Here is a 22,454-nt window from a genome sequence, read left to right on the forward strand (position 1 = left end):
CACTGAAACCAATTAAGCAATTTCAGTTATAGTATCGCTAAGATGCTGTACAGTATTTCATAGTATACTGTTCTATGGGGATTCAAGTCTATTTAGGATAAAACGCTCTGAATGTAATTTTTCGAGATTAAACAAGGACTATCATGGAATTCTCTCTGCTCGTTCAGAATGTGCTGTTTAAACTAGTGGAGGCTCAGGCCAGTATTAAACCAGTATTTTAGAAAAAGTGTGAGTTCTGCATCTTGATTTATATTTGAGATGTGTTAAGTGTTTATAATATTTGAAGATTTTTTTTTTTTTATAGTATCCGAATATTCAAAAACACATTTCTGGTTCCGGTTTGAGAGCAGTGTTGGGGGGGGGGTTGATGTGCTATCGGTACCGCTGGGGAGACGACCAGATTTTCAAAAGTAGAAACCGATCAAAATAAATTACATCACTTAAAAATATATATATATTTTTTTTTAAGAAAACAAAAATAATAATTTCCAGATATCTGTTGCCATTTCCTTTCTTTTTTGAGCAGTGCATTTACAAAAATAACAAATGTGTGACTTCTCCCTGATCCCATTAACACTGACAATAAGTGAAGTATCCCAGATATTTTCCATTATTATTTCTCTGTGGGAGAATTAAACTGTGTTCCAGTATTAAAAGTGCATGTTTGTGTTTCTCAAATCTGTCCTGTGTAGCCGTGTGTGTGTGTGTTAGCATATCAGTATAAAATATTCAGTCGCAGCCTAGATGTAGCTCTAACTGATTGTAACTAACTTGGCAGAACTGATTCTTAAGAACAACTAATACATTTATATGAATACGCCTACAGCACACTGGGATCCATAACTTACTCAAACTGTTTTTCACAAATTCGGTGTTCTCATTCTTTCTTGGATAACCTCCATATAAGCTTAATCAATTACAATAAGTGTCGCTAATTAAATGAATCACACATCTATACCATTGTGTGCAGCATATTTTATTTTGTATGCGATTGCTTTAAAAAATATACCTTGTCCTGACACCGTTGTCAATGGATCAGGTAGTGGTCGTATTGATCGCACATTTTTTCAAGGTAGTGATATATTTCTGCCGTCTTTAAATTTAAGAAGCATCTGCCTGTCATCTGTCAAATTCACGTGGTTTCGCAGGCAACTGGAAATCTCAGGGGGTTTCTTCGTTTTTTAAATACGCATTTTTTTTTCTCGCAGAATTCGACTGCTCTCAGAAGTATTCGAATACTAACGTCCCTTTGAATAGTCGAATACTCGTGCCCGTCGCTAATTTATCTCTTTACAAAATGTTACAGTAGATTGGAGGCCTCTCAGTCCATTGTACTCGGACAACTCTTCCAAGAATCTACTAACCCTTACACCTACAGTATATTATGCAGTAGAAAGACAGGAATTGTATATAAACAAGGATACAGTTTAAAACTTGTCAGTATTATACGTGGGTCTGAGCTGACAGTGCTGCGATCCGGAGAGGTAGTGCAACGATAGTGTGTCGCCGTATTTCATTGTGATATTGCGGAGACTTTGCATTTCCCAATGTCAGTTGTGGGGATTGAATTCGAAAACTCTAAGACTAGCCATACAAGACTCAGTGTTTTTTTCCAGACCAGGCCAATTACAGTGTGACAGCCTGTGTATACCAAACAGTAAAAAGTGTAGGCAAGACAAACTGGTGTCTGATGGTGGGCGTGCATTTCTTGTGCCGTGGGTTTGGACTGCAGAGTAGTATGACTGCCAGAAATAGTGTGACATTTCAGAAAGCTGTGAACTCCCAGCATCGGTAGCATTAAACAGCAAAGATAATGTGCCATGTCACACGGTGGAAAGTGTGACACAACAGTTTAAGGAGGAAGTGCTGAGAACATTTCATGGGCTGGTCCGGGCCCTTAGTACTAGGACAGTTAATGTAGAGGAGAACGCGGAGAATCATTTGTCTTGCTGCACTTGCCCTTTTTCTCCTGGACTGCCATTTCAATGTTTGTCTGCCATCTAGGACTGCAGCAATTAATTGTGAGCAGGTTTTGTTATTTTGACTGTTTCAAAAGTCACAGTCAGGCAATTAAATACACATTCTATGAGAGAATGGGAATAAAAGCATTCGATTGTTAAATGCACCAGAGCTTTCGAGAAGCTGTTTGAGTTGCTTAATTGAAGCACAATTAACTTTACTGTCACACAGGACTGCCTATGATTTCAATCACCGATTACTGACCAGTAATTTGAATTCCCCACATCCTGAAGCTGTCATGCCACTACAGGATTGCTAAAGAGAGTCCAGTGTGTGAGCAAAACTCCTCTACTCTTCACCGCATGCCAACGCAATATATAGTCTACCTGAGGATGAGTTAGCTAGTGAGATATCATTAGCATGTTAATTAACATTTGGCAGAAATGCAAGTATACATTACAGCAGATGCTATTTAACTTCATAATGACAACACCAGTCTTGTGGTGAGAGAAGGTGTGAGTGTGAAGGAAAACTCCATTAATGTCTAGCCTGTAGTGACACACAATGCTTCACAATTTGGGTTGTCTGCCGTTGCCTAAAACATTTCTATACAATTGGACACATTATAGATTATTGATAGTGGCAATGCACACATTTCCACAAAGCTTTTTTCAGAGTGTTTTTCACTTCATATACAAGAGCAACATGACTTTCACAGTACGATTAGCACAAACATTTGAATTTAATGCATTTTCCAACATTGTGAACGGATCTTGCGGAACGACCAAAGTACCAAATAAAATAAATGTTAGTGTTTTCATGTGTTTAATGTTTAATGCCGAATATTGTTCTGTACATTCATGCATCGGTGTTGTCAATCATTTCTTTACATGGAAAAGATTACACAAGACTCTTATCAGCGTGTTTCAAATGCCATCTCACAGAGAACACATGCCTTATAGGGAGCTTGCTGACATTTGATGATCTAATATGAGTTTGATAGCAGGGGAGTGAAGCATGACCATCTTGTATTGTGTTCTCCTAGCCATGTATTTCACATTTTTCACACACTTCTATTTTTGTTTTAGCCATAAAAAAATCACCTAACCAAGGCCAGTTAACAATTTCCCCGTACAGTTCTGTGTGGTAGCCTGTGCGTTCTCATACTATTATTTAATGTATAGTTCTCCAGTTGACTGCACTTAATTACATCATTAAGAGGCATTTGTTTTGATATATCTTCTATCTTTTAGTTTTTGGTCACACATACAAACTACGACATAGAATACATATAATTTAACCCGATGCAAAATCAGTTTATGGACCTGGGTATGAGTGATAGATAGAAATATTTTAAATACCTTTGAATATTAAATTAAACACTCCAAAAATACCATTTGGGAGCTTTTATTTCAAATGTAAAGTAGGTCTATAAATTATATATAACAAAATCTTAGTAATATTAAAAAAGATACATGGTATTCATCCTCTTACTGCTAAAGGCGTGATAAGCATTCATCAACACCTTGCTTTTTCAGCTCTCTATGATTGGATTTCATTTTGAATGTGATGTTTAATTCATTGTGAATAAACGATTATTCAATATTCATCAACACTGTGCAGTGACCTCTGCTCTGTAGCCCTTTTGTTGTCCTAGTTTTGTTGACCAGCTTTACTCCTGTAGTATTTTTTGGGGGGAAATCTTACGAATGTCAGTTTAGTTGCCTGAGAATAATCTCAGCTTCTTTCGTATGACTAACCCAGTGCCATATTAGTGAGAAGGGCATGTCAATACACTCATTCCCACCAAATGCTTTTATTTTTCCGGATCAGGATATTTTGGTGGGTTCGTTTCACACTCCCAGCACGTGTTCTTGGAAAACCATCAGCTGCAAAGCCCCACGATGCGACCAGCGCCATGTTTCTACCTTTACTGTGTTTCCACCCAAGTCTTTTGTCTTTGTTTTAAGACTGACACCTCTCCTTGTCCTTTGCAGTCACCGGACCAAATCTTCTGGCTGGCCGCCTCCTTCGGGAACCTGGAGCTCTTCACAAGGGCCGGCCTATGGATGGGAGATGGCGACAAATAGAGACGGGAGAGACTGTTTCATCAAGTAAGTGGCAGATATACAGATGTTTAGCAGCGTCTGCAGTGTGTAATTATTCCTCACACGTCACTGCCTAGCTCTTGTGATTCTCCCGCTGTGTAGAGAGCATACCGATGCCAAGCCTTGGCTGCCGAGGAAAGCAAAGCTAAAGGGGAAAGAGATGAAAAAACAAAACGTGTTTTCAAAGAATTGCATCAGTGCTAACATCGCGAATCATTTCTAGAGAGCGAGGGACTGAGTACTGTGACCACATTCAGATCCACAGCGTGCGTCTGCCCTAATCTAATTAGCATCCAAGCGGAGATGAAGTGGGGTAGGATTGCTAGCAGAGGCTGCAGTTAGCTAGCATTGGATTGTGTACAGCAAATCAGGTAAATAACATTGGTTTTTTGGTGCTGCTTTGTGTAAAATGTGTATCTTCTCTCATTTTGATGTGAATATTTTTTGGAAAACCCTTCAGTAACGGTTTATCCCGCCCCCACCCCACTCCTCGCTTTTGTGTAAAAATCCTAAATAAATTAACAAGATGGAGCTTGTGTTTCGGGTTTTGTGTCTGCAAGTTGCTTCATACAGTAGAAATGTACAAGTTCATGATTTTATGTTGTTGCTGTTGAAAAATATAGTGCATTAATAGGATTCAGTTTAATTCAATAGGAAATGTGGACTTTTGCAGTAAGCTTGTTTTCATTTTATCTTTAAGTAATATAAGCATTGTTAATAAATAATGTATTATTTTATAATGCACGTATTATTTTGTATCTATATTTGTATACAGTTATATAAATATATTTTTTATATACCGTATTTTTACAGAAGCAGACTCATCTAGCTGGTGATAACTTGTCATCATAAAATGTGCAAGTCATAACACATCTAATACAGTATTATACAAAATATGGGATTTTAATTAAATATTGGATTTTCGGCACTGTAATATGGTTTATGTAATTGTTCTCATTATAGCAGTTTTGGCATATCGAGTATTTGATTGGCATATTTGTCAAAGCACGGTAAAAATGATAAAAAATCTATGCACTGTAGAAAAACCAAAACATGGAAAAGTGATGGACACCCCAACTTCAAATCAGGTAAACGTCACGTGACATATGCAATGTTTCATGGATAGATTTTGCAGACAAGTTCTGTGAGTGACATCCTGGGTCTTGGAGCAGGAAGTGTGACAGGAAGTCTAAAGGGGCAGATATTTGATTCATGGGCAGTCAGAAAGGCCTTCGCACAGACGATGGGTTTCCTATTCACTCACAAGCCAGACCAGGGCAGCTTGTTGTAGCTTGTTCTGCCGAGGTGTGAAGTCCATTTAGGCTCATTTCTGAAAGGTTGTGTCAGCTCAGTTTGGCAGGCTTGTGTAATAATTGTGCATGTGATTATGTGACCTTGACATGACTTGCGCCACGTTGTGGGACCTGTATTTTGGTGTCGGTTTTCTCACTTACCTGGCATTTAGAATCTGTTTGTCTGGAAGCATTTAATACAGATTTAATTTAGTACAAACACATTGAGCTCTGACTGTTGCTGAGGTGGCTGCAAGTTTGGAGGGGGATGTGTAACAGGTCTTATTGTGTATAAGAGCCTGCGATGGTTGTATCGCTCCTCTGGGTTCTTAAATAAGTATAAATCCCTGTAGCTTGGATTCTGTTTTTTGGCGTATCGAGTCCTTGTAATTGGACGAGTTTGCACAGTGGGAAGTGTGCTTTTGACAGCAGTTGGTGTCTGGTGAATCTACAGGCTGTGTAACAATCTGAAAATGCAGTCTTTTTACCTGACGAAACAGTAAGTTGATGTGTTCCAAAAACAAGCACGTCTTTGTAGAAGGTGGCATTCAAACAGTGAGTGAAGGCATAAACTCTCTCTGGGCTCAGACAATTGACCAGCGTGGCATCTGTGAAATGATCCCAAATTCAATCCACTTCAATCTATCTTCATTCTTATTTATTCAAAGTGACACTTCAGGTGAACAAATACCTTTCTAGCCCCTGTTCAGATAAATGTTTTGTGTATGCCATTTATTTTCAAAGCTGTAACTGTCTGTAAATGATTACTGCTATGCTTTGGTTTTTATTGATGGTTGATATTGATTCAGAAAGAGTAACTGCAAACTAAAATCAAATGTTGACCTTTCTTCAAACCCTGTGACCTTGAGCAAGCCCTTTCTTTCTTCTACAGCATGTGCTGCAGTTGATTATATAACACTAGAAATGACAGTGTAATCTAACCAGGTTTGATGCATTGATCAAACATTGTAGAGAGAAACACACCCTTATCATTACTGTGGAAAAGGTGCTACAGATAGCGTGATTTAATGGTGTAGGAGTTATGGAATAAGAAATTACCCTTAAGTGCAATCCTCATGCGTAAAGGCCTCCCGTTCTTCAGAAAATCCCATCTGTACCTGTCAGATTTTCACAAGCAGAAGCAGCCAAACACAGATTCTGTTCATCTGGACCACATTTTTTTTTAAAGAACATGGCAGATAAAGTGGATTTAATATCATCACCAGTCTATTGTAGTTAAGCTTTATCTGGTAACACACCTGTTGTTAGTTAGCCTAGTTTAAAGGGGACATTTGATAATCAGTCAATTAGGTATGGATTATTATTGTTCCAAACCATGTAACTGGTGCAGCTTGATTGACATGTTTTGGACATCTGTGACAGCCTGACACATTAGTCCATTGATTTTATATGGTAGTTGCCATATTTTAACTGGCACTGAGCAGCACTGAATCTGTTTACCAGATGGGTGGAACATTTAAAGAGTCACTGCTAAAAAAAACCCATCTGTTGCAGTGTCATGTAATGTTATTGTCTTTTATAACAACATTGGGAAGCTTGTAAAAAAATCAAGTGAAAAGTAAGTAAAAGCTGTCCATCACCGAAATGATCCCTTTAAGAACATAACTTAATTCATCCCAGAACACCAAGGCCTGGCATGTGACCCAACCGAATAATAATAATCAAAATATGGAGTGTAACAGAGGGAATTGAGCCTTCCTGGGAACCGCCATATTACCGAGATCTAATTCTTTATCTTTTCAATTTGACTTGCATGATAGCACTTGACCTCCCCAGGCCTCTGCTCAGTCGCAGTCTATGCGGTGCCGGCAGATTAATTCATCCAAAATTATTCCTCCCATTATACAGCAGGAAACAAGGGCAACAATTTCCCTCCTCTTTTGTGAGGAGAGGAACAGATGACACCTTGAAGCTACAATTTTCCGCTACAATGTTTTGTTTTCTTCTAAATTGACGAATATTTTATGGTTGTTTTCTTCCATGGCAAAGTATTTCCCTTAGCAGTAGAAATAGATGTGAAAAGTTACCCTTAAAATCACATGACAAGCAGATACAATAGAACTTGAAAAAGAGGATAATTCAACATACAAGGTCTATTCTATGGCACCACAGTAGTTTGGATTATAGTGAGGTTATACACTAAGATCATATGTTTGATTGCAGGGGACCACCAGAGACAGATCCCATCTCAGAGGAATGTGATTTTAAATCATATAGACAACATATTTGGAAGTCAGGCCTATCTCATTAAAGGTGTGAGGTTTGTGGAAAAAAGTCACATTGTAGATGCAATCTTTCACCAGCCAGTTGAATGAGGTTCACTCAGCAGCAAACACCTAGACAACCATCTCTGATAAATGGCCTCCTTCCTATAGAAATCAACAGAAAATGTCTCCAGCTGCAGTACGCTTGCCGAAGTTTTCTCTCTCTCTCCTTTAGTTCATAAGTGGTTCTTTGTTTAGCCGGATGGAAGCGTTTTATTAACAGTCATTATGACAGCTGAAATAGTCAGCCAAATACTTTGAGGATATAGTTCTCAGATATGGATTTTATGTGCAGATCCCTCGTCTGGGATGTGGAAGGCAGTGCAAGAAACAACAGATAAGAGGTGATAATAGATGGAAGGATGAAAAAGGGATAGACAGAAACAAAAACAGAACTCTTAAAGGCTTAAAAAAAAACAAAAAGTCTTAACTGTGTACTTAATCGGTGAGCATAGCGGGTAGGATGTATTGTTTTTTGACAGATCGGAGTTGTGTGTACTGCAGCTTGACACCGATGTCCATATTAACAAGGTGTGCTGATGCGTAGCAGTAAAAACAAGGTAAAAACTAAAGTGCATTATTCGGGACGGGGAAGATATCTGTAAAATTAAATGTACTGTTCACAAATGGTGAGTACTACATATTGTAATAAATAATGTGCATTGTAAATGTCCTGTGAGTGGCACTGGCTGTGAAGAAGGAAGGGTAGAAGATTTATGTGGATTCGTCATTTAGATCAGGGCTCTCTTGGACATTTTTAACATTTGTCTCAAGGTTGTTTACAGTTCGTCTCAAAAATCTCAAAAGTGCAGTCAAGATACAGCGCTTGCAGAAGATGTTTTAAGCCGGAGAGAAATACTGTATTAATATTAAATGACTGCAGTTCATCCCAATAGCAGACCAAATAGGTGACAGAGGGCTTGGCTGGACCAAGCCAAGAACAGAGTTGGACTCCTGATCGAGACAATGCGTCGCAGTGTCAAAGCCCAACGAAAGGCTTGAAAATATTTTTTAAAAAATAAATCAAGGGAATGTTAGTGCAGTATTATATAACATGACAAAGATTTGGGGATTTGAGTCAGGTGCATCACACTCCACCTTGCAGCCAGGTCCTGATAAAAAAACAGAGACAAAATGGTGAGAACTCCAGTGCTTGTTGGTGTTGTAATGCCACACATCTGGTAGAAGACAATGGTCTTTTTATTATAGGGTCTTTATACCGATGATAGTTTGTAAGACCACACCACGGGCCAGTCCTTAATCACGCGAAGGATTCCTACATGCTGGGAGCTATGAGGACAGGGTACGGCAGCTCACAGCATCCTGCTAATGTGATTATGGGTTTTAAACAATTGCCGTGGAATGCATCGTATGGAGCTCACACTAGTTAACACCAAAAAGGCCAGCGAGCTTTGATTACAGTCGGTTTGAATCCGTGCGAATCTGGATGAGCGCGATGTGGGCGTTGTCTGCGATGACATGGAAATCAGAAGCACTGGCACCCATTTACGAATAATAGCAGTGATTAGGGATGATCAGAAAGGGGCCTGTCATCACATCGAGACGATAGCCATTCGTAGCAGGTGGCTGGGGCTGTAGATTAAACACATCACTTCCTTTCTCCGGTGGGCCATATGTTTGTTACCAGACAGAAATCTGTTGCACTTCTGGGCATCATTTGAAGGTGAAATTAATGGGAAAGCAGATCAGTTGTTGTTTTTTCGTGTAAAGAAATCTGAAAAGAAAATCCTTCGTAACAGTGCATTCCCTGGCAGGAAACACACGGGACATTTGGGGGTTTGACGGGGGTTTCAACCGAGTATAGTATTTTGTGTAAAAGGCAACGCACTCTATTATGTTGAAAGGTTATTCCTGCTGCCAAAATTGTTGTCAGAAGAGCTGGCTAGAAGAATGAATAATATTTGGACGTAAAAGCATGTCTTGTACACAAGGGACTCGTTTGGATGTAGCCTCTGATTATGTGTCTCATTCACACATATTAAAATCAAGCTTTTTCAGACTGGAGTACGCCAGGTGTGACGCAGGATTTTGTGTGCTGGTAGCTGAACCACCATCCCTTCTCAATATTGATTATAATTTCCATTCCCACTTCTAATTACAGTGCGGGGTTGGTTGGGGGGGAAGGACAGGTAATCTTGCAGAAGACCCGCCAATGCAAACTCCTCTGCCTCCGGAGCCCCCGAGAGGGTTTGATCAAATGCATTGTGCTCTCCCGCACAGCCGTGAAAGATTAATTGTCCCTTTTCACTTCTCCATGGAGCATACATCAGGATTAAGACGGCAAATTATATACTGCCTCCTTAGGCTGCACAGCTTTAATTAGCCGGCACATTGATGCCAATGCGAAGATTCACACGCGAAGGGAAGAAAAAAGATAAAATGCATGTGGGGTGGGGGGGGGGGTTAGACAAAGGTCAGGATTTGAAAGGATGCTGACATCATAGGTGTTCTGTTTTTTCCTTTTTGTCTGCCCACTGTCGTGCCAACCTTGTTTAGTCAACAGCATTTGTACGACATATTATGATGCAAAGGCAAGAGTGTGCTTGAGCTGGTTTGAGGCACGGCTACTTGCCAATATTCAACAGAGCTGAGGGGCTGAAAGGATCAGAGGAACAATTTGATGTTTCGACTCAAAGTATCCATTTGCTCACAGAAGCAGGAATAAATTACAGCTGACTTTTGCCAAGTAGGACCATTTTTGTGTTTTTACAAATAGTGAAAAAGGTTGAATCAGGGCATTCTGGATTCAGGCCAATTAATTACAGAAAGCAGAGCCTTGGTGTTTGCCAGAAAATACCGCCCTGCCTTGGTCCAATGTAATATTCAAAAGCAATACTACATACCCAATGCAATATTAAAGCACATGTAATACTAACAGCTTGTGGTGAACATGGGGATATGTGTATGAGGAGAAACTATTTAGACTTGTCTTTTGAAATACATAGTATAGGAAAATACTGTTTTCAAGTCTGTAAAGTATGCTACCGTTGTTATTTATCTTTGCCTTTACACATATTTTAAATATGTTTTCACAATTGCAATCACAAGCCTGGGGCACAGAAATAGTGGTATTTAAAGTACTGATTTGCGTTCATATTCTTTATTCTATTTCATAGGTTGTTTTGTCATGTTCTGTAATAGTCCTAGTGTCAGAATAAGGCATTTGAACGTTATACTCAGTCAGAACGCAAAGTAATCTGATAAATTCTCATATTAAATTATTCAAGATTTTAGTTTTCTACAGCTATATGTTCAATTTAAAGAAGAAACATGCAATATAAACTCATTGAACACGTTTAGAAAGCCAGAAACAAGCTTATGAAAGTTTTCTTAGAGACCTTTCTATTCTCTGGGCGATGTAATTTCGAAATGCAAACACACCAAGATAGTGTTTTAAAAGTTGTAAGGGCTCCTTTGTGTATCCATCACTAAACTTCCACTTTATCCCCTGTGTTTCTATATGAACATGAAATAATTATCATAGTGAGACATTAATTAATTAGAAGGAAATCGTGTTGAATTGCGGCATATCCTTGCTTGCATGGGTTTTCAAAATATGAAAATTGTCTTTCTTAGGGAATTGCTGAAGAATAATTTATCTAAAAACAATTATTCAAACAATCTGAATGGGTTTCAATAATTAAGTCAAATTACATTTTAAAATGTGTTTGTTTTATCTTTAACTAGGTTAGAAGCATCTTTAGGTTCAGTGTCCTTTTGTTTCGGTTCAATGTACAATACATGTATACAATCTAAGCAGTTTGTTCATGTTTTATATATATATATATATATATATACACTCACCTAAAGGATTATTAGGAACACCATACTAATACTGTGTTTGACCCCCTTTTGCCTTCAGAACTGCCTTAATTCTACGTGGCATTGATTCAACAAGGTGCTAAAAGCATTCTTTAGAAATGTTGGCCCATATTGATAGGATAGCATCTTGCAGTTGATGGAGATTTGTGGGATGCACATCCAGCGCACGAAGCTCCCGTTCCACCACATCCCAAAGATGCTCTATTGGGTTGAGATCTGGTGACTGTGGGGGCCAGTTTAGTACAGTGAACTCATTGTCATGTTCAAGAAACCAATTTGAAATGATTCGACCTTTGTGACATGGTGCATTATCCTGCTGGAAATAGCCATCAGAGGATGGGTACATGGTGGTCATAAAGGGATGGACATGGTCAGAAACAATGCTCAGGTAGGCCGTGGCATTTAAACGATGCCCAATTGGCACTAAGGGGCCTAAAGTGTGCCAAGAAAACATCCCCCACACCATTACACCACCACCACCAGCCTGCACAGTGGTAACAAGGCATGATGGATCCATGTTCTCATTCTGTTTACGCCAAATTCTGACTCTACCATCTGAATGTCTCAACAGAAATCGAGACTCATCAGACCAGGCAACATTTTTCCAGTCTTCAACTGTCCAATTTTGGTGAGCTTGTGCAAATTGTAGCCTCTTTTTCCTATTTGTAGTGGAGATGAGTGGTACCCGGTGGGGTCTTCTGCTGTTGTAGCCCATCCGCCTCAAGGTTGTACGTGTTGTGGCTTCACAAATGCTTTGCTGCATACCTCGGTTGTAACGAGTGGTTATTTCAGTCAAAGTTGCTCTTCTATCAGCTTGAATCAGTCGGCCCATTCTCCTCTGACCTCTAGCATCAACAAGGCATTTTCGCCCACAGGACTGCCGCATACTGGATGTTTTTCCCTTTTCACACCATTCTTTGTAAACCCTAGAAATGGTTGTGCGTGAGAATCCCAGTAACTGAGCAGATTGTGAAATACTCAGACCGGCCCGTCTGGCACCAACAACCATGCCACGCTCAAAATTGCTTAAATCACCTTTCTTTCCCATTCAGACATTCAGTTTGGAGTTCAGGAGATTGTCTTGACCAGGACCACACCCCTAAATGCATTGAAGCAACTGCCATGTGATTGGTTGGTTAGATAATTGCATTAATGAGAAATTGAACAGGTGTTCCTAATAATCCATTAGGTGAGTGTATAATGTATATGTATAAAAGTCTTTTGCTGGAAAAAATCAACATTGTGGAATCAGCATATTGTTTCACTCTGAATGGCCTTTAGAGTCAATTTTAATGTATGCATCTCTTTAACAAATATACTAACAGTTAATATTTCTTAAGGCACAGTATAAACTATCCAAGTAATATGGCTGAGCTTTGATTAAACCCAGTAAATAACGTTGATGTCCTTATGACACCGTTCAAAGTATTTAGATGTCTGTCTCAGTTAATTAGATCTCAGTTAATAATTTTGGAAACGCACGCAACTAAACCAAAAATATTTAGTAAAGGCATTTACTATTGCAGTTATATTATGTTGGGAGGGAATGGTTTTCAGGGGGTTTAATTTTCTTTTTATTATTATAATTTTGAAGACCTGAAGGCATGTGAAAATAGTGTTCACTTCCACACACTTTAATTCCACTCTAATATTGTACGCAAACGGAAGCGGATTTTAATATTCTGAATCGTGGTGGCAATTTCAGGGCTCATGCATCACATCAGCAGATTTAAAGTATTGTGTTTGTTCATTGTGACTCGGTGAAGTGACTCCACTGCCGTTTGGAAACACTTTTGACGAATGCAAATGTATCATTCCATTGACTCTGTTTTTTAACTTGTAATTGAGAAAATGTCATGTTGTGAGCCCTCTTAAAAATGAACTGATGAGCATGCACTTCGAATTTTTTATAACTCATTCAACTGGCTGGTGGTAGCAAATTTTTTTTACTACTATCACAACACTGGGATTTGGAGTTAGGGACCAAAAAAAAGAGAAAAAAACATTTATAAAAATACAGTCACCTTGCAGCTTCAGAGGTGCCATTAACCGCTCATTCCTGGTGACTAACTTGTTTGATTTTTCAGACGTTCAATTTGCACTTAACAGTCCCTGCAACAACACTTGCATTTCTAAATTGGAGTTTGTCACTTCAGATTAACTTTCACTGTTAAACCGGCATCTTACCAGCTCCGTGCCGGCTGAGTTTCAAGACTGTAAAGGTCATTGGTGCTTCTATATATACCAGGCATTACAAAATGCCCTTGGCCACCCACCACTGAGGGGCAATTTCCACATCCTTTGGGCTATACTCTAGGCATTGATTGTGTGGTTATAGTTTAAACGTGGATCGCCAGCATGACTGTTCTGTCTGCTTCCCACTTACTTCAAGTCAAGGTTGTCAAAAAGGAAAATTAATTATGAGAATCACAGTGAGCGTTTTAAAAGTTTAATTTATCCCCGGGGGAAAAAGAAAATTAGTATTTAAAAATAGGGAGTTTTTTGACAGTGCTTTGTTGCTATAGATATTTTTTATTGGGACTAAATGACTGCAGGATATTAAGATAGTATTACAGGATGGATACCAAATTGTTTTATTTGTTTTTCTGCTACAGAAATACTCTTCAGTCTGTGCATCTATTTTTAAAGTTTTATTTTAGGCGTCTTGTTTATTTTCATTAGTTAATCTTTGTAGGATTCACACTGCTTTCCTCTGCTTTCTTTGAGGAAGAATGTGTGGTTATTCTTTCTGAGAACCATAATGTTTGTATGCACCTGTATAAGACACATACACACCTTCCTGCTACGTGACACTGAGTGCACCCAGGAAAGTGTCCAGTTTGTGCGTCTGAAGCCAAGCTAGTTGATCTGACTTGCGCTTGTTCTTTTTCATGCTACACGTACAGGCGCACATGTTATAATTTTCGACACCACCTCTCTCTTGCAGTCACGTGACTCAGACGGGCTTGTTCGAGGAGGTTCGCCTAGAAGGAAACCAGCCTGTCCCCCCAGCTCCGCGAAAAGTGGAGATGAGACGGGACCCTGTGTTGGGTTTCGGGTTTGTGGCGGGCAGCGAGAAACCTGTGGTCGTCCGTTCTGTCACACCAGGTAAGTTCACTGCCTCATAGCCGCATTACATCAGTTCTGTCAGGAGACAAAGAGACGAAAAACTAGATTTTTGTAATAGCAGGCTGTGGGTGAACACAACAGAACTCAGTATGAAGGTGGAGGGGTGGGAGGCATTTGTTATTCCTGCAATGCTTTGTACTTCCCTTGGAGCAGAGACTCACAGTTTTGCTCTGATAATTACTCCACCATTTGCCCTCAAGTGACCTATACACCTTGAGGTGGTGACTTCTCTGCATCTCCCCAGCTGCCTCTCTTGACGGGTTTGTTTCCATGTGGCTATGATACTGGACTTCCGCTGGGAATAATATTATCGCTGTATTCTCAATACCTCCCTGTCGAATATCACCATGACTTTTGAACTTGGCCCAGTATTAATGAACGGTGAGATTATAAACATCAGAACAATTCACCTGATCTCTGAACCTCAGCGGGAATGACAATATCCTTCCCCATTTCATGGCATATAGGGGCATATGCTATAGAGGATTAAATGCTAAGCAAATATGTCTACAATCTGCCCAGAAAAGTACAGCGTATAACACATAAAGAACATGATCTGGCCAGAACGACGTAGCCCTGGGCCACAATTTTCATGATTATACTGCAAAGACGACGGTATAATCGAACTCATTCTCCTTTAAATTGAGCTACTGTGTGTGTGTGTCGCCCACAATCTCTCCACTTCTCCTACACTGTAGTAAAACATATTAACACAAGAGATTATTCTGCCATTGGCATTCAAACTCATATACAATGAGAGTAGCAACAGATGCACACATATATAATAGACGCACACTGCACTGACAGATACAGACATAAAAACAGTCTGCATTGTACGCGAGAAAAGGGATTTCTTTTAAATGACATCAAACAAGAACTCATGACACAATAAATGGTAATAATGTGTAATGTTCCAACCTGGCATTCTGGGCACACTGCCTATTACCCAGAAGGCATCTGTGAACAAAAAGAAAAGAGGTACATTTTGTACTATTCAAAAATTGGATTTTTAAAAATGTTTGCTATTCATTTTGAAGGTGTAATTTTCACCTTGAGCTTCAGAGGTATTCTTGGCAAACGCTTCAGACCTTTTTAAGAGAAAATGAATAAATAACCGAGAGGTATCAGTCAGAAAGTGTTTGGAGGAGTCTTGTGTGAAAGTTAAATCGGATAAAAGTTAATGTTTCGATGTATACAGAACCAAAGCTAGGTAATCGATCAGATATAGACATTAATGGCTCACTCAGTCCCTGCTTTATGATATGAATTGTGTATTTCCAGACAACCAACATTTATTTTCCTCCTATATTGTTTTCTCTTCGTTTTCCACAGGGGGTCCCTCAGAAGGAAAACTAATTCCCGGAGACCAGATAATAATGATAAACGATGAGCCTGTTAGTACAGCTCCTAGGGAGAGAGTCATTGACCTTGTCAGGTAACCGTTCAGCTTTCGTCTTTGTGTGGTTGACAGGAGTTTGAAGAGATCCTGCAGGATGTTACTGCACACTGTTTGAGTAGCCTTTGAATAAATACAGAGTAACGTACATATATATATATATATATATATATATATATATATCATCATCATCTTCTCATCATCAGCCTGAATTGATCAACTGATCCGTCACGCCTGCAACCTTTACCATTTCATCTTCACAGAGATTCTCATTTTTGTCGTAGATTGGAAAGATTTTGGGGAGGCCTTTCATCCAGCAGTGGATCGATACAGGCTGATGATGATGATGATATATATAGTGACAGGTTGAGCTCCCAGGCTTCATTGCCAGTCGGTTAACTATCCCCCACACCCTTTTCAGAGAGAGACTAGGTAGGGAAGCACTGACTTGGGGAGCTTTTGAGTTGTATTTTTTCAGGCCCATTTGCTGATGATCTGTGAGTTTATTTAAATAAAAGTGTTTTAGTGTTGTAATCCTGCCTCCTGGGTGACAGCTCACGAGATATAGATATAGATAGATTGAACTAATGAATGGATGGTATTTTTCTTTGTAGAGGAGGTTGACTGATCTTATTCATGATACCTACCTTCATAGGACTGCTTTTATGAATGCTCTTACTTACTCCTAGAACTCCACATTACCTGATTCACATTTCTACAGGTTCACTGTTGGCCTCAGACACTGAGAGGAGAATGGACAGCTATGAGACACACACTGTCATGAACTGGCATGTCATAGGTGCAGAGACTGCTCCGAGATGTCACATTGATTCGGTTTTGAGTCTTTTCTTCATCAGAGAACAACTGTAATGCAGCCTCTGTATGCCAGTCTGATATATCTCTATCTCTATATCTATATATACAGATATATGCCCTGTGCCTGGGCTTTGTTGTCTATAAGAAAGCATTTGATTCAATATATACAAACTCGGTCGTCAGGACTCTAAAAACTCAAAACATTGAGGTGACCTATATAACTCTTATTAAATATGTCTACAACAATACGACTCCACCAAGACTGACAAGATCAAGATCTGCAAAAGAGTGTGACAAGGAGACACCATCTCTCCAAGAATTTGGACTGGGAAGAAAAAGGAATCAGGTTAAACGGAGCTCATTTGAACAGCTTAGGATTTGAAGATGACATTGTCATATTCTCAAAAACACCTGAAGACCTGCAGCTTCAATTTCAAGAAACTCTCAGATGTAAGCAAGAAAACTGGACTGGAAAGTCAAATGTTATGTCTGCTGTGGCAACAATTCACTGCAGACGGAGATATTATGGAAGACATCAAAATAAGAGTACAGATGGGATGGAGTGTATTTGGAAGAAACAGCACACCACTGAATGGAATTATTTTGCCCAAGTGAAAATTATTTGATCAATGCATACACCCAGCACTCACTTATGTCTGTGAAACCTGGTCATTTAACACAAAAGTGATACAGATATGGTGGACGACCTAAAGAAGCGTGGAAAGGTGTGTGCATGGAATAGCAAGAAGAGATAAATGAATGGATCTGAGAACGAATTAAACTGTAACATCATTGAAAGAGTAAAAAAAATATGAAATGGTAATCAGCCAGACACAGGGCAAGAAGAAAAGATCAGAGATGGAAGCTTCTGAATGGATCACAAGAGATGAAAAAAGACCTAGAATACAAACACATAGAAGATGGGAAGATTAAATATTAAATTTTGCAGGCATGACGTGGAAAAGAGAAGCTGTAGATCGAAGCCAGTGGAAACATCTTAGTGATGCCTTCAACCAGTAGTGGATCGATATGGGCTGATGGTGATGATGACATATCTATATATTCAGCTAGAAACTGAGAGATTAAAAATGAAATTGTCCATTCCTATATATGATGAATTTTCAAATAAGATTCTTAAAGTGAAACTGTATTCAGGAACAGTACGATGCATCGAGTGCACAGCTTTATATTTTAATTTGCTGTTGCGTGTGAATAAAACAGCAACAACAACCCCCCCAATATTAATAAAAAGCTTTTATAAAATGCACAAAACGTGTCTATATCTCACCGAGAAGAAGTAGCAGTGTACTGTGTCTTTCTTCCTCTTCACTTGAGAACAGGTCGGTCACTTTTGTAAATCTGTCATCTTGGTAACATGACATTCCAGTACATACTGACAAAGCACACAGTGAGATTCGTTTAAAACATGCGTGACTAAGACACAGAGTGGGAGTATGTTTTTATTTTAATTTGTGTGATCACATGTAGTGTTTGAGTCAACAGATTAGTATGTAGGATGTGCTTTGTGAATTTCTAATACACCTCCATTGAGTATTGAATTTTAATGCATGTCCTTGGGATGACAAGCAGTCATGAGAGCGTGTTTTTCATGCATACCAATGATCTTCAGTTGCAGATCGGCATTGCGCCGCAGTGATGTGGACGCTTATTAATTGTTTTCATTGATTTATTTTCTTCTCAGAACCGTTTATTAGCAATCTAAATGTAACGTTTAGTAAAACTGGTGCACAAACCATGGAAGTTCTTGATCGTATATCACAATATATCACAATTTCCCCTATTTCGACTGTCCCTGAATTCTAGGCATTAGGTATTAAGAATAGTTTCTAATGTATGTATTTATGTATGTGTTTATTATGACATTATTATCACATGATTGTGAACTTAAGCATTTTAAAAATACTAGTTTGGTATTATAATAGTGCAAATGTTTCTGTAGACTTCTATTAGCTTTATTCGTAAATAGCACTTCAGCTCTCAGGAAGTGTCTAATAATTGGATCAATGTCTTTCAAACCTGTCCCCGCTCCCACCACCTCTCCAGGTTTGTAATCCAAGCAGTACTAGATCCTTTTGTTTCTGTCTATATTGCTGAGCAGTGCTGATTAATCAATACCTGGTGCTCTTTTATTGTAAAATAAAGGTTTATATATTTCATATGTGAAAAACATGTCGATCAATAAGGCTGTGAAAACTCAGAGAGAGTTCTGTGGATATTAATCAAGATGGGATATTGGCTGGGTGTGTTGCCAGTCTTGTGGTGTCGAGCATTAGGTTTACTCAGACGCGGAGAAGTCAGACAAAGAAAGAGATCATATTGAACCAAAGCAGATGCATGCGTTATCTTTTGTAGATTTAATAATTTTACAGTATTAAAAATGAACATATGTTTTGCAGAAGATATTGTCAACATGTTATTTATCAAGAAGCATGCTTGAATTATTCAGATATACCTGTTGCATCTTTTTGACGTAGCTCAAGGAAATAGAGCACAATTATGACTATTCCTTGTGACAGCGAAAGAACTGTAAAATCGGGTAATAAAGTGTGAGGTGTCATCATGAATGTCAGAGCGCTTGTGAAAGGCTTTATACAATATTCTAGCAGTCATTTTATGTTTGTATTATATGAATAGGGTGTATTTGTTTTTCTCAGCAATTACTGAAGGTGAAAATGTTTACTGGTTTACTTCGGTGTCCTCTGCACCTTATTCCCCCAAATGTGAACTGACGAGAACTCCCTCAGTTCATTTGCAGGTACTAGAGGTGTGTTTTGGAGGTGTGAAATTGGGTCTTGCAAGATCTGATGCCGATATTTATGGCATATTAGCGTTCCGTTATCAGGGCGTCATGATCATTGTAGCAGGGGAGACAAATCTTTTCTTCTTCTCTGCTTTCATCTGTCAATAGCTTCCATGTAGGGCTATCTAATCATAGCCAGGCATATCTAATCATCTAATTCATTCTTGTTTCATTGTAATGCATTTTTACTACTTATATAGGTGAGCTGAGGTAAACTGAAGGGAATCAATCTGTAGTTATGTGTGTATGTATGTGTACACTGTACAATTCTATTAATGACAAAATAGTGTACATTGTTTTACATTTACTGTATTTTTCACATTTGTTTTCTTGTTTGTTTGTATTGTTGTTTTGTGTTTGTTTTCTCTGCAGGAGTTGCAAGGAATCAATAGTTCTGACAGTTGTCCAACCTTACCCAGTAAGTATTCACATCTTTTTGTCCAGTCAAACACAATGTTATAGTTTCATATTCATTAGCAATAGGAGGTGCTTGCTGTGACACAGACTGATGATCTGGGATGGTTACTATTAAAGACAGGCCCGAATCCAGTATCCTCCATTATCCACCAGTATCCTCAAGTATCCACCATGATTTGCCATAGATACACTAGCGATAGATCATAGACAGTGAATAGTGTTCACATGTAGTGTGTCTTCATGTGCACAATTGCTACCTTTAGATTTCAAGCAGTTTGGATTATGTGTGGGTCCGGGCCTGTACCTGGGCCGATTCCAGCGAGCCTTAATCCAAACTAGGTGAAATCCCTCCAAGAACGCTCCACCCTCATTATAAAACTGTCTGTAAAAGCATAATCCCCTGACATGAGCCTCATCGAACACGGCCTTCACTGGGACACACAGCTCGTTATAACACACAAGATCACTGACTCTCGGGGACAGTGTTATAATGAGGATGGAGTGTGATAGGAAATAATGAGTTGATGTAATTAACCTATGTAACAGACATTAATTAATGTGAATTAATCAGCCGCGTAGGCACAGACTCTCATAGAACGATAGGTTCGCGAAAGCAACACTGGTTAACTGAGAGAGAGAAGACTACCCTAAGGGGGATGGGGCATCCCTCATTAACATGGGAACTGCCAAATGAAAGGACGCAATCCTCGAAAGCCTGGCCCTCGAAGGCAACGTGACGCAACTTCCTGGTGGAACAGAATGAGAGTAAGCGTCCTTCAGATCCGCAGTGGTGAACCAATTGCCGATTCAGGAGAAGGACTAACAACTTCAGGTGGCAGTTTAGGTGTCTCAGATCCAAGATGGGGCGGAAAACCAGCATTTTTTGGGGGGCGCAAGGAAGTAGTGGGAGTAGAACCCCTTGTATCTCCATAGAGGGAGAAATTCCCGGACAGCGTGCTTCTTGAGAAAGGCCAACTCTTCTACTGGATTGATATTAATATTATGAGAGAGAGAATGCTTTTTGAGCCCATGAGTCAGACAGAAGTCCCCAGTGAAGGGCAAGAGGAGGCTGAGTCACTGTGCGCTGTACCAGTTAAAGCAGGTGTGTGTGTGTCTGTGTGTGGGGAGGTCTGCTTAAGTGATAATGCACAACAGCTTGTAAACAGCTTTGTTAAAAACCATGCTGACGAGCGACGTCCCATCCTCTTGTGGGTGGTGTCCTTGATTCGGAAGATAACCTGCAGCATCAACAGAGACGCATTCACAAGTTCAGCTCGGCCCGGATTGGCAGATTGAGAAATCGCCAGGAGTTGTTTTCCACCCGTTTAACTGCCATGCTGCAGTAAATATCCTCATGGTTAAACTGTAAAACAGTGTTGACTTTAGTTTTAGTCTCATAATGTCTCGTTACATTTTCTCACATCTGATTCCCCACAAAAGGGAGCCGTTAGCGCACACAGCACTGTTAAATTAATTACCACTACCAAAAGGCCAGTCTGCACTTGTTAATAAAATATTTTCATTTATACGACTTCACTGAATCCGTGCACATTTTTTAAAGCACAACTAATGATCGGCTCCTCAAATTAGCTAGTTTTATTAACATTAATTTGCACTAACGATGTTTCTCACCGTCTGGGGATCCTGTTCTGAACGTGTCGGCACTACGCTGCTCTTTCAGAAATCGCTGCTGCAGACAGAGCGATTCACAAAAAAAAACCGGCCTGTGCCTTCGCGGAGCGGTGTCCCTCCAGATTCGGCACAAGCGAGATCTGCAGCCTCCCAATTAAGATTGTAATTGTTCCCATTTATCACGTAGTTCAGGACCAATGCGAAGTTGTTGGCTATTAACATCACCGGTGGGAGGTTCCTCCGCTTCATACATGTATCAGGCAAATGATTCTTGAGGCATTGATTACACAAATTCTTTATATGGATATCCGTCCTGCTCAGAAGCAATGCAAGAAACCTGTGTGTCTGAAAGCAGCAATGTGCGCAAAAATAAAACCTAATTTTGTATTCTTCACACACAGCACACAGATCTTTTCACAGATCTGCCTTCGAGATATTTGCTGTGGAAAGCTTTTTTTGATGTCAGCTTGTAGCTCATTTCTCAAGCTAGACGGATGTACAGGGCTAGGCTGATGTGCTTGACACGCAGGTTTTGGAGGCATTACCATCAGAAAATGAAATTTCTCAGGGGGAAAATGGAGCAAATGCCTGAAATCGGTATTACAGCGTGTAGAGCGAAGTGAGCACTGAAGTATTGCATGATATGGATGCGACTGTGTGTGTTTCATTGCTTTTCAGATAGTATTTTTCATGTCGTTTTTTGTTTTTAATTATATTCAATGATATCTTTCATGTCATTTACTAATGTGAATAAAC

General features: G+C 39.4%; 1 protein-coding gene across 3 annotated transcripts in view; it reads left to right on the top strand.

Moving 5' to 3' along the window:
- Positions 1 to 22,454, top strand: part of LOC136750817 (FERM and PDZ domain-containing protein 4) — a 114,350-nt gene that overhangs the window by 74,528 nt on the left and 17,368 nt on the right. For all 3 annotated transcript variants that reach the window (XM_066705915.1, XM_066705917.1, XM_066705916.1), the window contains exons 2-5: positions 3,957 to 4,073; positions 14,435 to 14,595; positions 15,949 to 16,051; positions 20,022 to 20,067. In XM_066705915.1, coding sequence (XP_066562012.1) covers positions 3,957 to 4,073; positions 14,435 to 14,595; positions 15,949 to 16,051; positions 20,022 to 20,067 — 427 coding nt within the window. The remainder of the gene's footprint in view (positions 1 to 3,956; positions 4,074 to 14,434; positions 14,596 to 15,948; positions 16,052 to 20,021; positions 20,068 to 22,454) is intronic.

Source organism: Amia ocellicauda, chromosome 6 (assembly GCF_036373705.1).
Source record: "Amia ocellicauda isolate fAmiCal2 chromosome 6, fAmiCal2.hap1, whole genome shotgun sequence".
Classification (NCBI taxonomy): Eukaryota; Metazoa; Chordata; class Actinopteri; order Amiiformes; family Amiidae; genus Amia; species Amia ocellicauda.